Raw genomic sequence first — 14,713 nt, 5'->3', positions numbered from 1 at the left:
ATATTTATTACATTTTATAATAAAGAAGAATGCAAATAATAAAAGGTGATCATGAATAAATGTAGGTATATACTTTTATTATAAAATAACTGTTTGATGTTTTTAAGTTCAATAAAAATAAAAAGGGTTTTACCTATAGGTAAAGAGTAACAAAATCAAATAGTATTATAGTCGATTTTGTGAAGTTTATATATAAATATCAACAACGTATTGGATATAATAATCACTTTGAGTCTTGGTGATACCAGATATTTTATTGACAACCAATACGCAACTTTCGTTTATCTTTGATGCAGACCAGTTGGCAATAGCGCTCTGGACATCGTGATAAAAACGTGGATGTTTATTTTCACTTTTATTACTAGATTCATTTGTATACCTCCTGTAGTCACATGTGTGCTTCAGAGCTGTGTCTAGGTCACTTTCGTGTACAATATGGAAAACTGTGTCCTGTAAGAAAATTGATAAGTACAAAAAACGATTTTAATTGAAATGGTATAAATTACTGTCTACGGTCTACCGTAAAATAAAATATTCAAATATAACACTATATAGGTATTTAAATGTATTACAGATTACAAAATAGTTCATAACATAAAATGTCATATAAATAATGAGATAAGGTTTTAAATATTTATTTTTCACAAACATATTATTTAGCTACGTGATATCTACTATTTCTGAATCCACGGAACATAATATAGGTAAGTAATATATAAATATTATGAAATCTGTTACACAAATATCGATTATTCCAAATCTGAACTCCGAAAATCTTGTTTATACTTTAAACACACCATACAATCTTTTGTAGAAAGAAATAATTAGTAGGTAATAGATCTTTATTTTTATTGAAAGCGATCATTGACTTGTTTATATTTAAATAATATAGACAACTGTGTGTTATTGATTTTGGGTTAGACAGACATGTAATATTGTAATAATGTATTTGGGTGAGGGGTAGATAAGTAAATGGTTATGACTTTATGTCTTATGATGATTTATGATCGCAATTTGTAAGTACCTAAAAAGCTATAGATTTTTTAGGAATTTTTCAAGAGTTAATTCGTTTTTAAACCCCTATTGTACATCGTACATGAATAGCTGCGTATACAAACATGTCGTGGGCGTCGTGGCTTCGGTTCACGTGTGCTACTGATAAAAAGCAGTTAAAATATATCATGATTTAATCATAATAGTATAGTTTAAAGTGCTTTATAATTATAAGCTTTATTTTCTGGTGAGTAGTTAGTTTATCATAAATTCATAATTTATATGATATGTTCAAAGTTCTATCAGTATAATTGATATTTAATATACCTACCTATTCACATGGTTTATTGTTAACAGCTTAATAGTTATTAGAGTATACTACTTGGGTCTTGGATTACCGATAGTTTTTTGTAATTTTAAAATACATTTTAACTGGAATAAAATTATAAAATTTAGTTTAGGACAATGCATATATTATATATTATATATGTATATGTATATATTATATATACAGATATATAGATACAAAATAATGAAATAAAATAATAAAATATCAGTCAAGAAATTGTATAGCGCAAAATTAAATGTGTGGCAGACTAGGGGTTAGTACTCCGATCTCCGTTCAGTATTTTGAATACTTTAAATGTATACTATACAAATAAATATTTCTATAATTACACTGATGTTTGTAAATTCATATGTAAATATATATGCATATATAATATCTGTGTAGACCAACCATGCAGCTGATTTTTGTATTATCTTCAGTCATCAGTGTTCACTGTTCATATTATTGTCTGTAAGTACACTAGGACTAAGTACACATATTATTTTAATTTTCGTGTGTCTAATATTTTAATATGAGTCAATATTGTATCTTCAGTCTACACTTTACAGTTTACACTGATATATATATTTTTTTTTGTAGAATTTAGATCATATATACGCGCATAATAAAAATCCTGTAATGGCTGTTAGCTATTAACAGTTAATATCTAATTCGTGTGTTAAAGTGGTTAAACTAATTCTAGATTTAAGGTTCCCACACACGACACACTGCAGCGGAAGCGGTAAAATGTTTTGTCTTGGCGGTGCCGGTAAATTGTGACCGGCTTAATTGATTACCTTGTCCAGCGGTAATCGCCACCGCTGTAGTGTGTGATCTTTTTTCAGTCTGTATTTTAAATTAAAATGTATAATCATAATATGAAAATGTATATGTATTTTTCTTACCACTGAATTAGAATTCAGCATTTCTTGTCTCAATTTGAAACGACCATACTGAAAAGGATTTTGGACTCTTCGAATACTATTGATACTTAACGATGTCGAGTTAAACATTGTTTTTACATTTTCGGACTCTCTGTTTAAGTCTGGTACATCAAATAATAAATAACTGCTATTATAAGTGCTTACTGATTCCCAATCACTGGGTACGTTTTCCAACACAAATGACAGCATTGAAGTCATGATGATTAGGTATCTGAAAATGGATGGTTGATTATAATTTATAAATTATAACTTATAAATATAGCTTATGTTGAGTACATTGTACATTAATTGTACATCATATATTATACTATTGATTAAAAATGTATAAATAATAATGATTATAATCAGTGGCGTAGCCAGGATTTTTTTTCGAGGAGGGGGGCTGATCAATTTTTTACACAGCGGTGCATTAAAATACCTATTAGCACGGCCGAAGCTATAGAAAACTAACAAAATAAAGATGAAAATTTAAAATTAGTAAAATACAATTTAAGACTTTTTGAGTGAATATTGTAGACCATTGAAATAATTTTTAAATTTTATTAGCATTTCGGGGGGGGGGGCTGCAGCCCCCTCATCCCCCCCTGGCTACGCCACTGATTATAATCAATGATCACATTTATTATTTTGGAGAGCAACTAAGACGTGTGCTAGTGTTATTACTTATAATTTGTAACTTATAAGATTATGCGATATGATATTTGAAGTATTTGAACGAAGATTCTGAGCGGTACCAGTTTACTTCCTATATACTAATATACCTTAATATTCTCAATACATTGTTTCATACCTTTGATGATATCTGCATTCAATAGTACTAATAGTAGTTGCTGTTTTCATGACTTACCCAAAATAAGTACCTACTGCCTAACGATGAGAAAGTTAACTGAAATAATGACTGAATGGCCTATCTAAAGCATATAACTTTAAAAATTTTAATTCAATTAAACATTATAAATGATCAAACACAACAATGCTTAAAACTAATATCTGATATATAATATATAAGTTGCCTATCAATAATAAAGATATTTTCTCTTTAATTATACCTTAAGTTATTTATTGTTTCTTTTTTTAATTACACTGGTATTTAATAAATAATAATTTTAATGATATGAATTGATTACATCAATATTTTAAATGTTTAGGTTATAATTTTTGGATACACAGTCTTCTGCCATACCTATATAATTATAAATGTATTATTCACTTGGTGCTTGACTGAATGTTATGTGTCAATGTAAATTCTAATTCTAAATAGGTACCTAAAATGTATTATTTTTAAGTAATCAAATGTCAAATGAGTTAATTAAGAAGTAAACACGAACTATGCAATAATATAACAATAATGTAGGTACATAAATAATTAAAATTGAACTTAAATAATTTATGATACTTTTGATCCCTCTTTTCTAATAAAAACAATCAAATGCCAATATAATAAGTAATAGTTCAATACATTAATATGATGTACATAGAAATAGTATTATTGTTTCAATTATTAAGTAAATAATTAATAATAATATATTTATAAATTTCCAATGGTCATTAAATATTTATTTAGTTATATTTTTATTTACTTAATTCAAAATATAAATTATAAGTAGTTATAAAAAAAAAAAATGGTTGCTAGTTATTGTTGAGATTTTAGTCCGAAATATTGTTTAGTAAATTAATTATTGAGGAATTGAATTAAAATGTTGAATTAATTTAAAACAAAAACCAAAGCTCTAAGATCTCAACAAATATCGCTGCTCACCCTCTATTATTGTATAACCAGAACTGGTATTGTCTGACCTCTGATTTATTATCTATAATTAAGCATTTTTGTAAATTTGAAATTGTGAAGATATTTTATTTTGTTAATTAATAGGGCTCTAAAAATAAGTTAATTATTAAATCACGAAATTAAAATGTTATTAATAAATGGTTAAAAACTAGGTATTACAAAAAAATTTTAATATTTTAATATGACAGATTTTAATATTATATTTGACAATGTTGAAGCGATATTTTGAATATGCACAACATACGAATTCTAATTTAAATTAATATTAAAAGCGACAAAGGTAAATTTTAGAAAATGAAATGTTTTTATGATTGTTTGAAGTGGGAAAATGAAGTTAATTAATTATTAATTATTTGCTGTTAATCGATTTGTTTCAATTATTTTTACCAATGATAAATAAATACTTGTTTTTTTTTTTAATTTTATTAATATTTATCTTGCGTGTCGCGGGCAAAGCATCACGATTTCAACTATCTACGTTTCAATTGTAGACCTATATAGTTGTTTCTCTATCACGGTGTTCCGAATTTTCTTTTTGTATACCAAATTAAATAATATTGTTGTTTAGGTAAAACGATTTAAGTGTTAATTATTAATTTATCACATTTCATAACCACCTAACGACACGGCTTCACTGAATATGGCGACTGTGTCTTTATATACTGTCTGTTGTCAAGGATATTATTAAACGATAAAATATATAAGTTATATAAATATATTAATTATTTAAAAATTTAAAGTAAACGGTAAAAAATTATCCGAAATATATTAAGGTATATTATATTATATTTACTTATATTTTTACTGTTACGCCTAGATAATAATTATAATACGCGAACACTCAAAATTGTTATTATTTTATTATGAGTGTTTATCTATGTTATCGTTGCTATACTATTTATTATAATTATGTTAATATTGTATATAGTATTGTTGTATATAATGATTATAATGTATATCGTCTAAGCATCAAACACTATTTTAAGGTATGTCAACTTTTAATCCCTATCCGCCTAAATAAATTGTAATTTTTTTTAAATTTAAATTATTCATATATATAATTTTATATTGATCAAAACCTTTCTGAATTTCTATGTAACTGCTTAGTGCTTACTAATTAAACAAAAACCTAAGCTTTAAAAAATCTACACAAAATACTTTAATTAGCTAATTTATACACTTAATTATATTATTATGAATACACTTGATTACATTGTTATCATCATCATTGTTTAGTGCCAAATAAACAGTTTGAGTAATGATGACTGATGATATAATGATGATAACAATTAATTAATTAAAACTTAAAAGCCTAAAAGGAATTAATAATAAGATTACAGAGGGTATGTTAAATAGGTACTATTAAGAAGGTATTATTGAATGATTAAAATCAACAAAATATACTTACCAACTTCTGGATTTAAGCTGTATACCTATATATTTATAAAATTTGTATTACTGCTATATCTAGAATTGTTTTGACGGAATAGTTATCAAGTATTAACAATACTAAAATATTAATATTATTAATAATATTTTAATTAAAAATGTTGTTTGAAATGATATTTCATGTTTGAATACTGGATATTGACTGCTTTACTGATCAGTGTACACTATGGACATTGACAAACTGTTATTCTCAGTTTACGTACACACCCACGGACCCACGACGTTTCATAATATTATTGTATAGTATTAATCAGTTATCATTATAACAACACTAAGCATTATTATACTATGCTTATCAGTTATAAGTTAATTAATTGTCGCTACTTAGACATAATATATAATATTATAAAATGTATTATATTTAAAAATAATATTGTCAATAGGTTTTCGAAGTGGGGAGTCTACTAGATAATATCATGGGTGCCATTGAAGCACTGCGGTCCAATGTGCGACCATCATATTAAATACAATTTATTAACGAGACGCGTTTTATCCGAGTAGTATTATGCCGGTCCTGGCGCACTCCTTATATCATCAATAAAAGATCACAAAGAAAACAATGTGCAAAAAGATCAGACAATTAAAATACAATATACAATCGCAAAATATTTTTCATAATACCTACTTATTAATAATTAAAATTGAAATGCAATAATAATTAAAATATTATTCATAGAACTTATGATATTAATAATTGAAAATTGAAATGCAATATTCCCCAAAAAAATATTTCAATATTTTCTAATATTGAAATGCAATATACAATCGCAAAATATTTTTCATAATATCTACTTATTAATAATTAAAATTGAAATGCAATAATAACTAAAATATTTTACATTCCAAATCCAAAAAATATACATATTTACTATATAGGTACCTATTATAAAGAAGAAATGAAAAATTATAACGATTGTGAATTTTTTAATCTGTTAGAAAATCAAATCAAAGCACGTGAAATACAATGTAAAGTATATAAAAGGGAGATTGAGAAACAAACACGATTTTTAGGTAATAAATGTAAAATAAATTATTTTTATTTTTTTAATCCGTTAAGAGATCACATCAAATTATATGAAGTACAATATAGAAAATATAAACATGAAATCGAGGAACTTAAGAGTATGCTTAAGAATTGTAAAGATTTACTATTCAAGATTTTTGAATAACTAAATTATTTCTATTAAAAATATTTTAATATATTAGATATATTTAAATAAATTTTTTATAATTTTCAATAAATTCTAAACACAAATGACCACATATAGGAGGATCATTATAATCTTAAAATTTTCTATCGGTATACCATAGATTATGTTTGCCTAAATAACTTACGAGTTCCTTAGGAGGAGAAGGCAATCCAAAAGAATCAAAATATATTTTTTTATTTTTCATTTTTTTCTATGCAACCCAATGAAAACCATTTTGAGTAGAATCATTTAAATTAAGAATTCCACATTCATTTACCCATGGTTTCATAGGTAATTCATTTCGCATGTAACACCCTCTAAAATTGTTTATATTATTTCCAAATTTATTTATATCAGTTACTTAAAGGTTCAATATTTATATTTTTTTCTTTGATCCAAAAAAAGCGTGTAAACTCCTTTAAAAACTTAAATTTTTCTTCAATCCTGAACTTTTATTTTTTTCCATTTCTTTATTATGTCTAATTGTTTCTTCTTCCATTTTTTTCTTATGTTTATTATCTTTATAACTATCATACAATGCAACTATAGCTGGAGTAGCTACTACTGCACCTTCTACTACACCTTCTAGAAAGGGTAAAATTAAAGGTAAAAATCCCCCTTCTTTTTTTTTAATCTGCTTCAGAGCAATCTCTAACCGTACACCAGATTTTTTTTCCTTACTGTTCTTTACTTTATCTATTTGATTTTGATCTAAATAATAAATATTTTCTCCTTAATATATTTTATTACCGGCAATTTGAATTATTGCATTTGTACTATTTTTATAAGCTTCAGCCAACTTTTTTTTCTGGCTTTCAGTTAATTTAAAATACAATTTATTTTACAAAATATTTAAAAATTATTCAAATACTAAGTTCATTCCTAAATGTCTTTTTGTTTTCATTGCATATGCAGTTAAAAGAGCTGGCATTTTTTCGTTGATATCCGTATCAGGAGCATTAAATCTTTCCATTGCTTTTTGTTCTAAAATTTTATCGGCTTCATGTCTTGTTTTAGTATCTACATGATCTTTATAAAAATAATCATGATCTCTTGCAGCTTCGTCTAATTTGTTTATAGGTTTTTTCTTTTTTTCTAATTTTGTTCCCGGTCCTAAATAATTATAACCAGACCAATGCAATTCAGGTAAAAATGAGCAATTCAAAAAATTATTAATAAATCCTGAACCTTTTATAATTTTCTTTGGTAAACATGAAAAATATGAATATAAATAATATGCACCATTATTTGGAATATCAATTATGTTTTCCATTTCTCTAATACAAAAATTAAGTATATTAAGTTTTTCATCATGATAATTATTATTTCCTTTTCTTTCTTCATTTGATATAAAAAATATATTTTTTATTATGGAATCTTTTGATATTTTTACAACTTCTTTTGGTAAGTTTGTTACATATAGTAATAAATATTCAATACCTTTAGGAGTATCAATAATTTTTTCCTTACTTGTTTTACATAAATGTAGAGTACCAAGTTTTTCGTTATGATAATTGTTACTTCCTGCTCCTTCTTCTGCAGAAATAAGTTGTAATCTGTCTGTTAATTGTTTCATATTATCAATATAACGATATTCAATACGATCATATGTGTGATCAATGATCATATGTGTCTTAAACCCTCTCCTATTGGTTTTGTTATTAACCTTTTATTTTCATTCATTTCTTTCCAAATATTGCTAATCATTGATACATATTTTGCACCACCACTTGATTTAGCTCTTCCTGTTGATTTATTATTGTTTTGATATATAGAATCAGTTTCTATTAATATTTCTTTATATATTTTAAAGTCATCATCTGTATAATATTCAGGTTTTTTTATTTTTATTAATGATACCTTCGGCAACATGGGCCATTGGGTTCAAAGTGAGAAATATATATAAAGAGAAAAAAAATTACATGAATTGTATCTATATCTACATTAATCTAAATTTTGGTTAGAAGATAATATTCAGGTTTGGTAACATCTAAATGAGTTAATAATCTCCACAAACCTACAGTTCCTTTATATTTTTTCCCATTTAAAAATATATCATCATTTTCAAATGTTATTATACATTTCCCGATCATATGATCTTTAAAATCTTTTTTATAATATATTCCAAAACAATTATTGGGTTCTACTGTTGGTAGATATTTTGTTGCAATAGGGCCTAATTTTATAATATTTGCAGGAATTGGAGAATTAGCTATTGATTTTTTACGAGAATTTTTTGGAGTTTTAAAAGTCTCTTCTGTACTCATTAATCGTTGTAATTCTGGATTTTTAGGTTTATAAGGTGGTATTATCATCTTCTGAATATCATTATCGGTTTTAATAGCAACCTCTTTAACATCATTAACAGATGATTCAACATTTGATAAGGCTTTTAATATTGGTTCATAATGTTTTACTTTTTCTTCTGATGTATATTTATCGTTTAAAACTGTTTTTTCTATAGTTATTTTGTAAATTTTTTTTTAAGATTAATTATTTTTTGTATTTTTTTTGGTGTATATTCAACATGTCCCTGAATAGGGAACGTGTTATTATTGTTACCTTCATCTTCATCGTTTTTTATAAAATTTAACTTTCTTTCAGATTGTTCTAAATCTGATTTTTTAAAAGTTTTTTGTAAATTTTGTCTAAGATGAATTAATTGTTTCATTTTTCTGTTTCGTTTTCTAAGTTATTTCCTACCTTGGAATTGTTTTGGTCTTCAAATGTTATTTTTTTTAAAATTTTTTTTTTTAAATTCTTTTTGAATTTGTTTGATATCCATTTATTACATAAAAAATAAAAAAATCATTTTCATCGTTCATCAATACTTAAAATAGTATTACCTTTATTGTCATAGATCAACATTTTTATTATTTCTATTGTTATGAAACCATATGTTTTTATTTTATTTTTTTTATCATATGTTTTACAATAAGTTCTAAAAATTTCTTTAAATTTGTCCAATGGTATAATTTTGCTAATAAAATTGGACCATATTATTTCAATATAATAATTTGACTGATTAAAAACAATTAAAACAGTTAAATTATTTAGAAATATAGAAATATTTCTATGGAAAAATAATTTAAATATTTATTTTGTTTTTTCTTCAATTAGATCAAGATAAACAATAAAATCATCACCAAAATTAACAATATCACCATTTTGATCAAGAATATAATATATATTTATATTTTGAATTGTTCTTACATTTACTTGTCTGTACATTATTGGATTACATCTTATAAAAAGATTATTTGAATCATAATTAAAAACAAACAAAAGTTCCTCTTCGATAACCTTTTCATCAATAGATGAAACAGACTTTTCAATTATGTTGCAATATACTTCTAATAATTGTTTATTTATATTATTATCTTATTTTTCAGAATCTCCTTCATGTTTATATAAAAAATATTATCAATCCCTAAACTTAATTTTAAATTTTCGTCTATCAAACAATTATTTTTTGAATGTAATTTAATAAAATTATTTTCATTTTGTAATTTGATACTTGAAGGTAATAAACTATTCAATTGATCAATTGAATAGTTACCTTTAATTTCAGTTTTATATATTTTATCAGATTTATTTGTTTGGTTAAATATAACACCGTTTATATTTTTTTTAAACATTGTGTATAAAAAATTGGTTTGATCCTGTTATTTTATATTCAATACCAGGATCCAGTTTCCATGAATCAGGCCATACCTTATTTATAGAGATTAAATATCCAATATAATCAATACCTAAACAATTTGATAAATATTCATCAAAACATAGACCGATTGAGGCTGTAATATTTAAAAAACCATCAATTAATTCAAAACTTATTTTAGGAAAATCATTAAAATTCATTAAATTGTCAATTTCATTTATTGTGTATATTCCTATTGGAATTTCTCTTTTTGGTATTTCACCATTTCTACCTAATCTAAATGTACATTCTTGATCTATATTTATATATTTTCTTCGGAAGTAGGACAATACATTAAAGTATTAACAACTAATGAAAAATCAAATTCTGTATTTTCAAATCCTAATTTTTTTTTAAATTTTTCATCTAATTTATAATAACAAGGAGATTCAATTTGATTTTTTTATTATTATAAGATAAAAATGCCGGTTCAATTAATTAATTTAAATATGAAATGCTATATATACCTTTTTTTATATGTATTACTCTATGTTCAACTTCTATTTTACAATCTGATTCAATATTAATCAAATTTAACCTTTTTAAATACATTGATTCGAGACCTATTTTAAATTTATTATTATCATTGAATTCTGGATGTGGTAAACGAATATAACCATTTTTTTTTTAACAAATGGTATTTATAAAAGTTTATATTTATTTTTTTTCTAATTTATTCAAAACCAATCAAATGCTTTGATTTTCCTTTGTTTAATTTTTTCATTCCTTTATAAATAAGATTAAATTTTATTTTCAAATTTTTATATAACGATATATAAATAATGAAGATGTGATCAATATATTTGCAAGTTTATGTTCTACATTGTCAAAAAATCTAACTTAAATTTTTTAATAAATAAAAAAAGAAACACTAATATTATGATAAGACTGTATAATTAAATTAAAATATATACTATAAAAGTTAAATAAAATTATTCATAATCTCACTTATACTGCTAAAGTGGAAACATTTATTTATTAGTTACTCTTAAGTACGAAAGTATAAATGTTTAAATGCATAAAGTAAAGTTGTGTTACCAAAACGTTAAATTTATTAATATATTGAATATAAAATAATGTTTCCACTTTTCCACTATACGACTATACTGTCTATAATACTCTATACTATAATTAGCTACTTATTAGTTATTTACTATCATAATTTTTTTTTAAAAGGGTAATGATACAATAATTTTTAGTGGACACCCTTCAAACGGTTGAATTTCAAATGGTTGAACGTCAAAATATTGAACGATAAAATCATGAATTTAAAATTATATCAGTATTTTGAACATTCAAAACCTTGAACGTCAAAATCTTGAACATAAAAATTGTTTCCGTCAGTAGTTCGTTTATTAAGTTTTATGGAATTTTGTTTTTTAAATTAATATGTTATATACTTATATGTATACAATTAACTCCTTTTATATCTTTAAACTTTGTATCATCGGTTTAAAGGATTTTATACTTTTGAAACTGATGAATTTATTAAATTTACATTGTGAATATAGCAAGTTTCATCCACCACAGTGAGAATACTACTGTTTACTGGCTATTGCTTTGTTAGGTAATTAGGTAATTAGGTTTCATCTTTCATCAATCATCAGTAACATTATGTATCTAGAGTACATTATTGTAAATATTATACTAAAATAATTTAATTGATACTTATATAGTTATACATGTTATAATATGTTTAAATGTATTAACTATTGGTTATTGGTCCATCGGGTATTCGGGTGGGTGAGTGGTAGGTTCTAACTAAAACGATATTTTGAACTTCCATTTTTTAAGGACCCCGACGCCACCGGACTGTACCTAACCATTTGTTACATAATAATTTCAAGTATTAACCAAGCAAAACACGACCACATAGTAGATTAAATTTAATCTATTCTGCGACATAACTTTATGGATTATATTATTCGGTTGGTAACAATGTTTTCAGTGTCTCCGCTTGCCACTGACGCTCGATTCCTGTTTACATTAAAATTGTGTACGATACACTACAACTTACGTGTTCTATGACGTAGTGTACGTTTTATTTACGAATTACGATTTAATGTATATTATCTATATCTTAATTCTTTATTCTATAATCGCGGGTTGTACTTAGTAATCTGTGCTCTACCAAGTTTACTATAGTCTATATTTTGCTCTGTGCTCTGTAGTAGTGTTGTAGTACTAAAATCTACGGGTCTACTAGTCTTTGGTCTGGGACTGACGACTTTGTGTACCCTATGTCTATGTCTGTACATTAGTGTACATCTTACGTAGTTTCGTTCACGTATTGTTACTTCAGTGTCCAGTACTCCAGCTGGTAAGTAATTATTCTGTGTTCAATCGTTAACTTTTTTTATTTGTGCGTTGTCTATCGTCTTTACACGGCTCGGTAAAATCAATAAAACAGTAAACCATCTTTCAGAAGTCACTCGAAATTTGCGCATTGTCGAATTTTTCGTTTGGTCAACGCCATGTCGTTCGTCCAAGTTTCTGAAACAAATGATGGTGATAAAGAGGTGGTGGACTTGCCTTTGGAAAAAGATGGCACCGTCTTGTTGTAGGAAAGTAATTTTTATGAAAGTCTAGAAAATTAAAATAATAAATAAATGATGCCCAGTAAAACATTTTTTTAAAGTTTTTATATTTTTATAATAGTAATATGAACACAAAAAAAATTGTTTATTTTCATATGTACCTACCATAACATTAGGTGTTCTAAATATAAATATATGTCATTATTATGGCGTCATAACGTGATGGTAAAATCCACAGGTAAGTAAAACAGTTGTGAAGACAGTCTCATTCTCTATTTACTTATTACAATAGGTTATATTGTTACTTTTTAAAAATACATTATTTGTTTTAAGAATGTTGCGTTTTTGTGGATCCGCAAATTAGAGCGTCATCATAAAAAAAGGTAGAGAAGCATGGACTTTAGACTATAATATAGACATCAAAGCTCTACCTAAGAATTTTGAGCAGATTAACTCAAACTTCTCTTGCATTTTTTTATTTAATTTAAATTTTTAGATTATAAATAAATTATAAGATAAGTCTTTAAGTAATTGTAATATTTAATGTTGATTGATATAAATAATAAAATACATTTTACTGTATTAGAGCAATATAATATATGGATCCTAATTATGTCGAGGCACAGGGCTGAGCCCCTCTAGCCTCTCCCCATAGTACTTATAAAGAAACGATTATTTTTTTACCACGCGTTTTTAATATCTGATCTAAAAAGTATATTATTCCCAGCATGCCAATTCGAACCAGCCACGACATAATATTTTCACCCTTCTTACCAAAATAAATATTAAACAATTTCAGAATAAAATAGGCTCGTTTCACACAGTGGTTAGATGTTCCAAACAAGCCCGGACTAAGGATTAATTGAGCCCCGCAATACAAACAATACTGTTCGATCACGGAACGGTTTTTTTTTTTGGCCACCTATTTATGTTTACTCGGGATAACCCGGATAACACAACACAGGTGTGGTGGAGATAAGATGTCCGGCAAAGCTCCCCTCTCCACTGTCCTGTGACAATTCGTCAGCCAATGGCCATCCCGGGCCCCGGCGTCCGCTTGTATTCTTGTCTTTTTCCAACGGTCGAACCGAGCACAACGTCGTTCACCGTCTTTGCGTGTTGCGAAAAAAAAAACCTCGTGTGAACATGAGGTGTGATTGACGTCAACTTGTGATCGGGTTGAGTCAAGTTTTTTCCTATAATATCATCGTCGTTCTACATCGTGGGATCATCATACGTCAACGTGTACATTATTGCTGTCGCGGTCAGGTCATATTATACATCTAAATTATATGTTGTCCACTCATGGTCAGTGGCCAACTAATTGACAACTGTCAATATTATTATTATTTTGTTATTGCGACCTTAGTGTTCAATTATACAACTTTGTTATTAGTTTATATTTTTTTATATATTACGGCATTTGAGGTCGTTGTACTCAATATTATATTATATTTTTATATTCCATTATGTTAATGTCATGGGCGCCTGCATATTATAATAATTATATAAGTGTATACTGTCGTATATTATGCTTTATATTATTATCATTTAATAATTAATGTATTATATACCGTACGGTCACTTATCCTTATACGCAAAATCTTATATTTTTTGCACTTGTGTGGGTAACCCCTCCCGCTCACGTCCTCAATACAAATCGTGAGTCGTTGCCTATAACCTCCGTAATCGTAGGATCGGTATCGGCGAAAACAAATACACTTATTGTTTCAACTTTAAATTAAAAATAAATGGTAACAGTACGTTTTACTACTGAATATAA

The 14,713-nt window shown here is 25.9% G+C and overlaps 2 protein-coding genes across 2 annotated transcripts in view; one reads left to right on the top strand and one right to left on the bottom strand.

Moving 5' to 3' along the window:
- Positions 1–56: 56 nt before the first annotated feature.
- LOC107165568 (uncharacterized) lies at positions 57–5,752 on the bottom strand. Its single transcript, XM_015513869.2, has 3 exons — positions 5,463–5,752; positions 2,227–2,476; positions 57–450 (listed from the first exon to the last, which is right to left on the bottom strand). Exons 2-3 carry the CDS (start codon positions 2,461–2,463, stop codon positions 187–189), a joined length of 501 nt encoding a protein of 166 aa, XP_015369355.1. The 5' UTR covers positions 2,464–2,476; positions 5,463–5,752; the 3' UTR covers positions 57–186.
- Positions 5,753–12,398: 6,646 nt separating this feature from the next.
- Positions 12,399–14,713, top strand: part of LOC107165580 (lipase member H-B) — a 32,030-nt gene continuing 29,715 nt past the window's right edge. Inside the window, exons 1-2 of the mRNA XM_089218751.1 lie at positions 12,399–12,713; positions 12,819–13,168. The gene's annotated coding sequence lies outside the window, so the exon portion shown is untranslated. The remainder of the gene's footprint in view (positions 12,714–12,818; positions 13,169–14,713) is intronic.

This window comes from Diuraphis noxia, unplaced genomic scaffold (genome assembly GCF_037042655.1).
Source record: "Diuraphis noxia isolate RWA-SAM2 unplaced genomic scaffold, SU_Dnox_SAM2 contig0002, whole genome shotgun sequence".
NCBI classification, from domain to species: domain Eukaryota; kingdom Metazoa; phylum Arthropoda; class Insecta; order Hemiptera; family Aphididae; genus Diuraphis; species Diuraphis noxia.
Note: the sequence above shows the minus strand (reverse complement) of the source record. Positions and strands in the feature narration are given on the sequence as shown.

Coding starts and splice junctions, on each gene's coding strand:
- LOC107165568 (XM_015513869.2), bottom strand. CDS start 2,463: ATGACTTCAATGCTGTCATTTGTGTTGGAAAACGTACCCAGTGATTGG. Junction 451..2,226: donor TGCTGAATTCTAATTCAGTG/GTAAGAAAAATA, acceptor ATTTTCTTACAG/GACACAGTTTTCCATATTGT.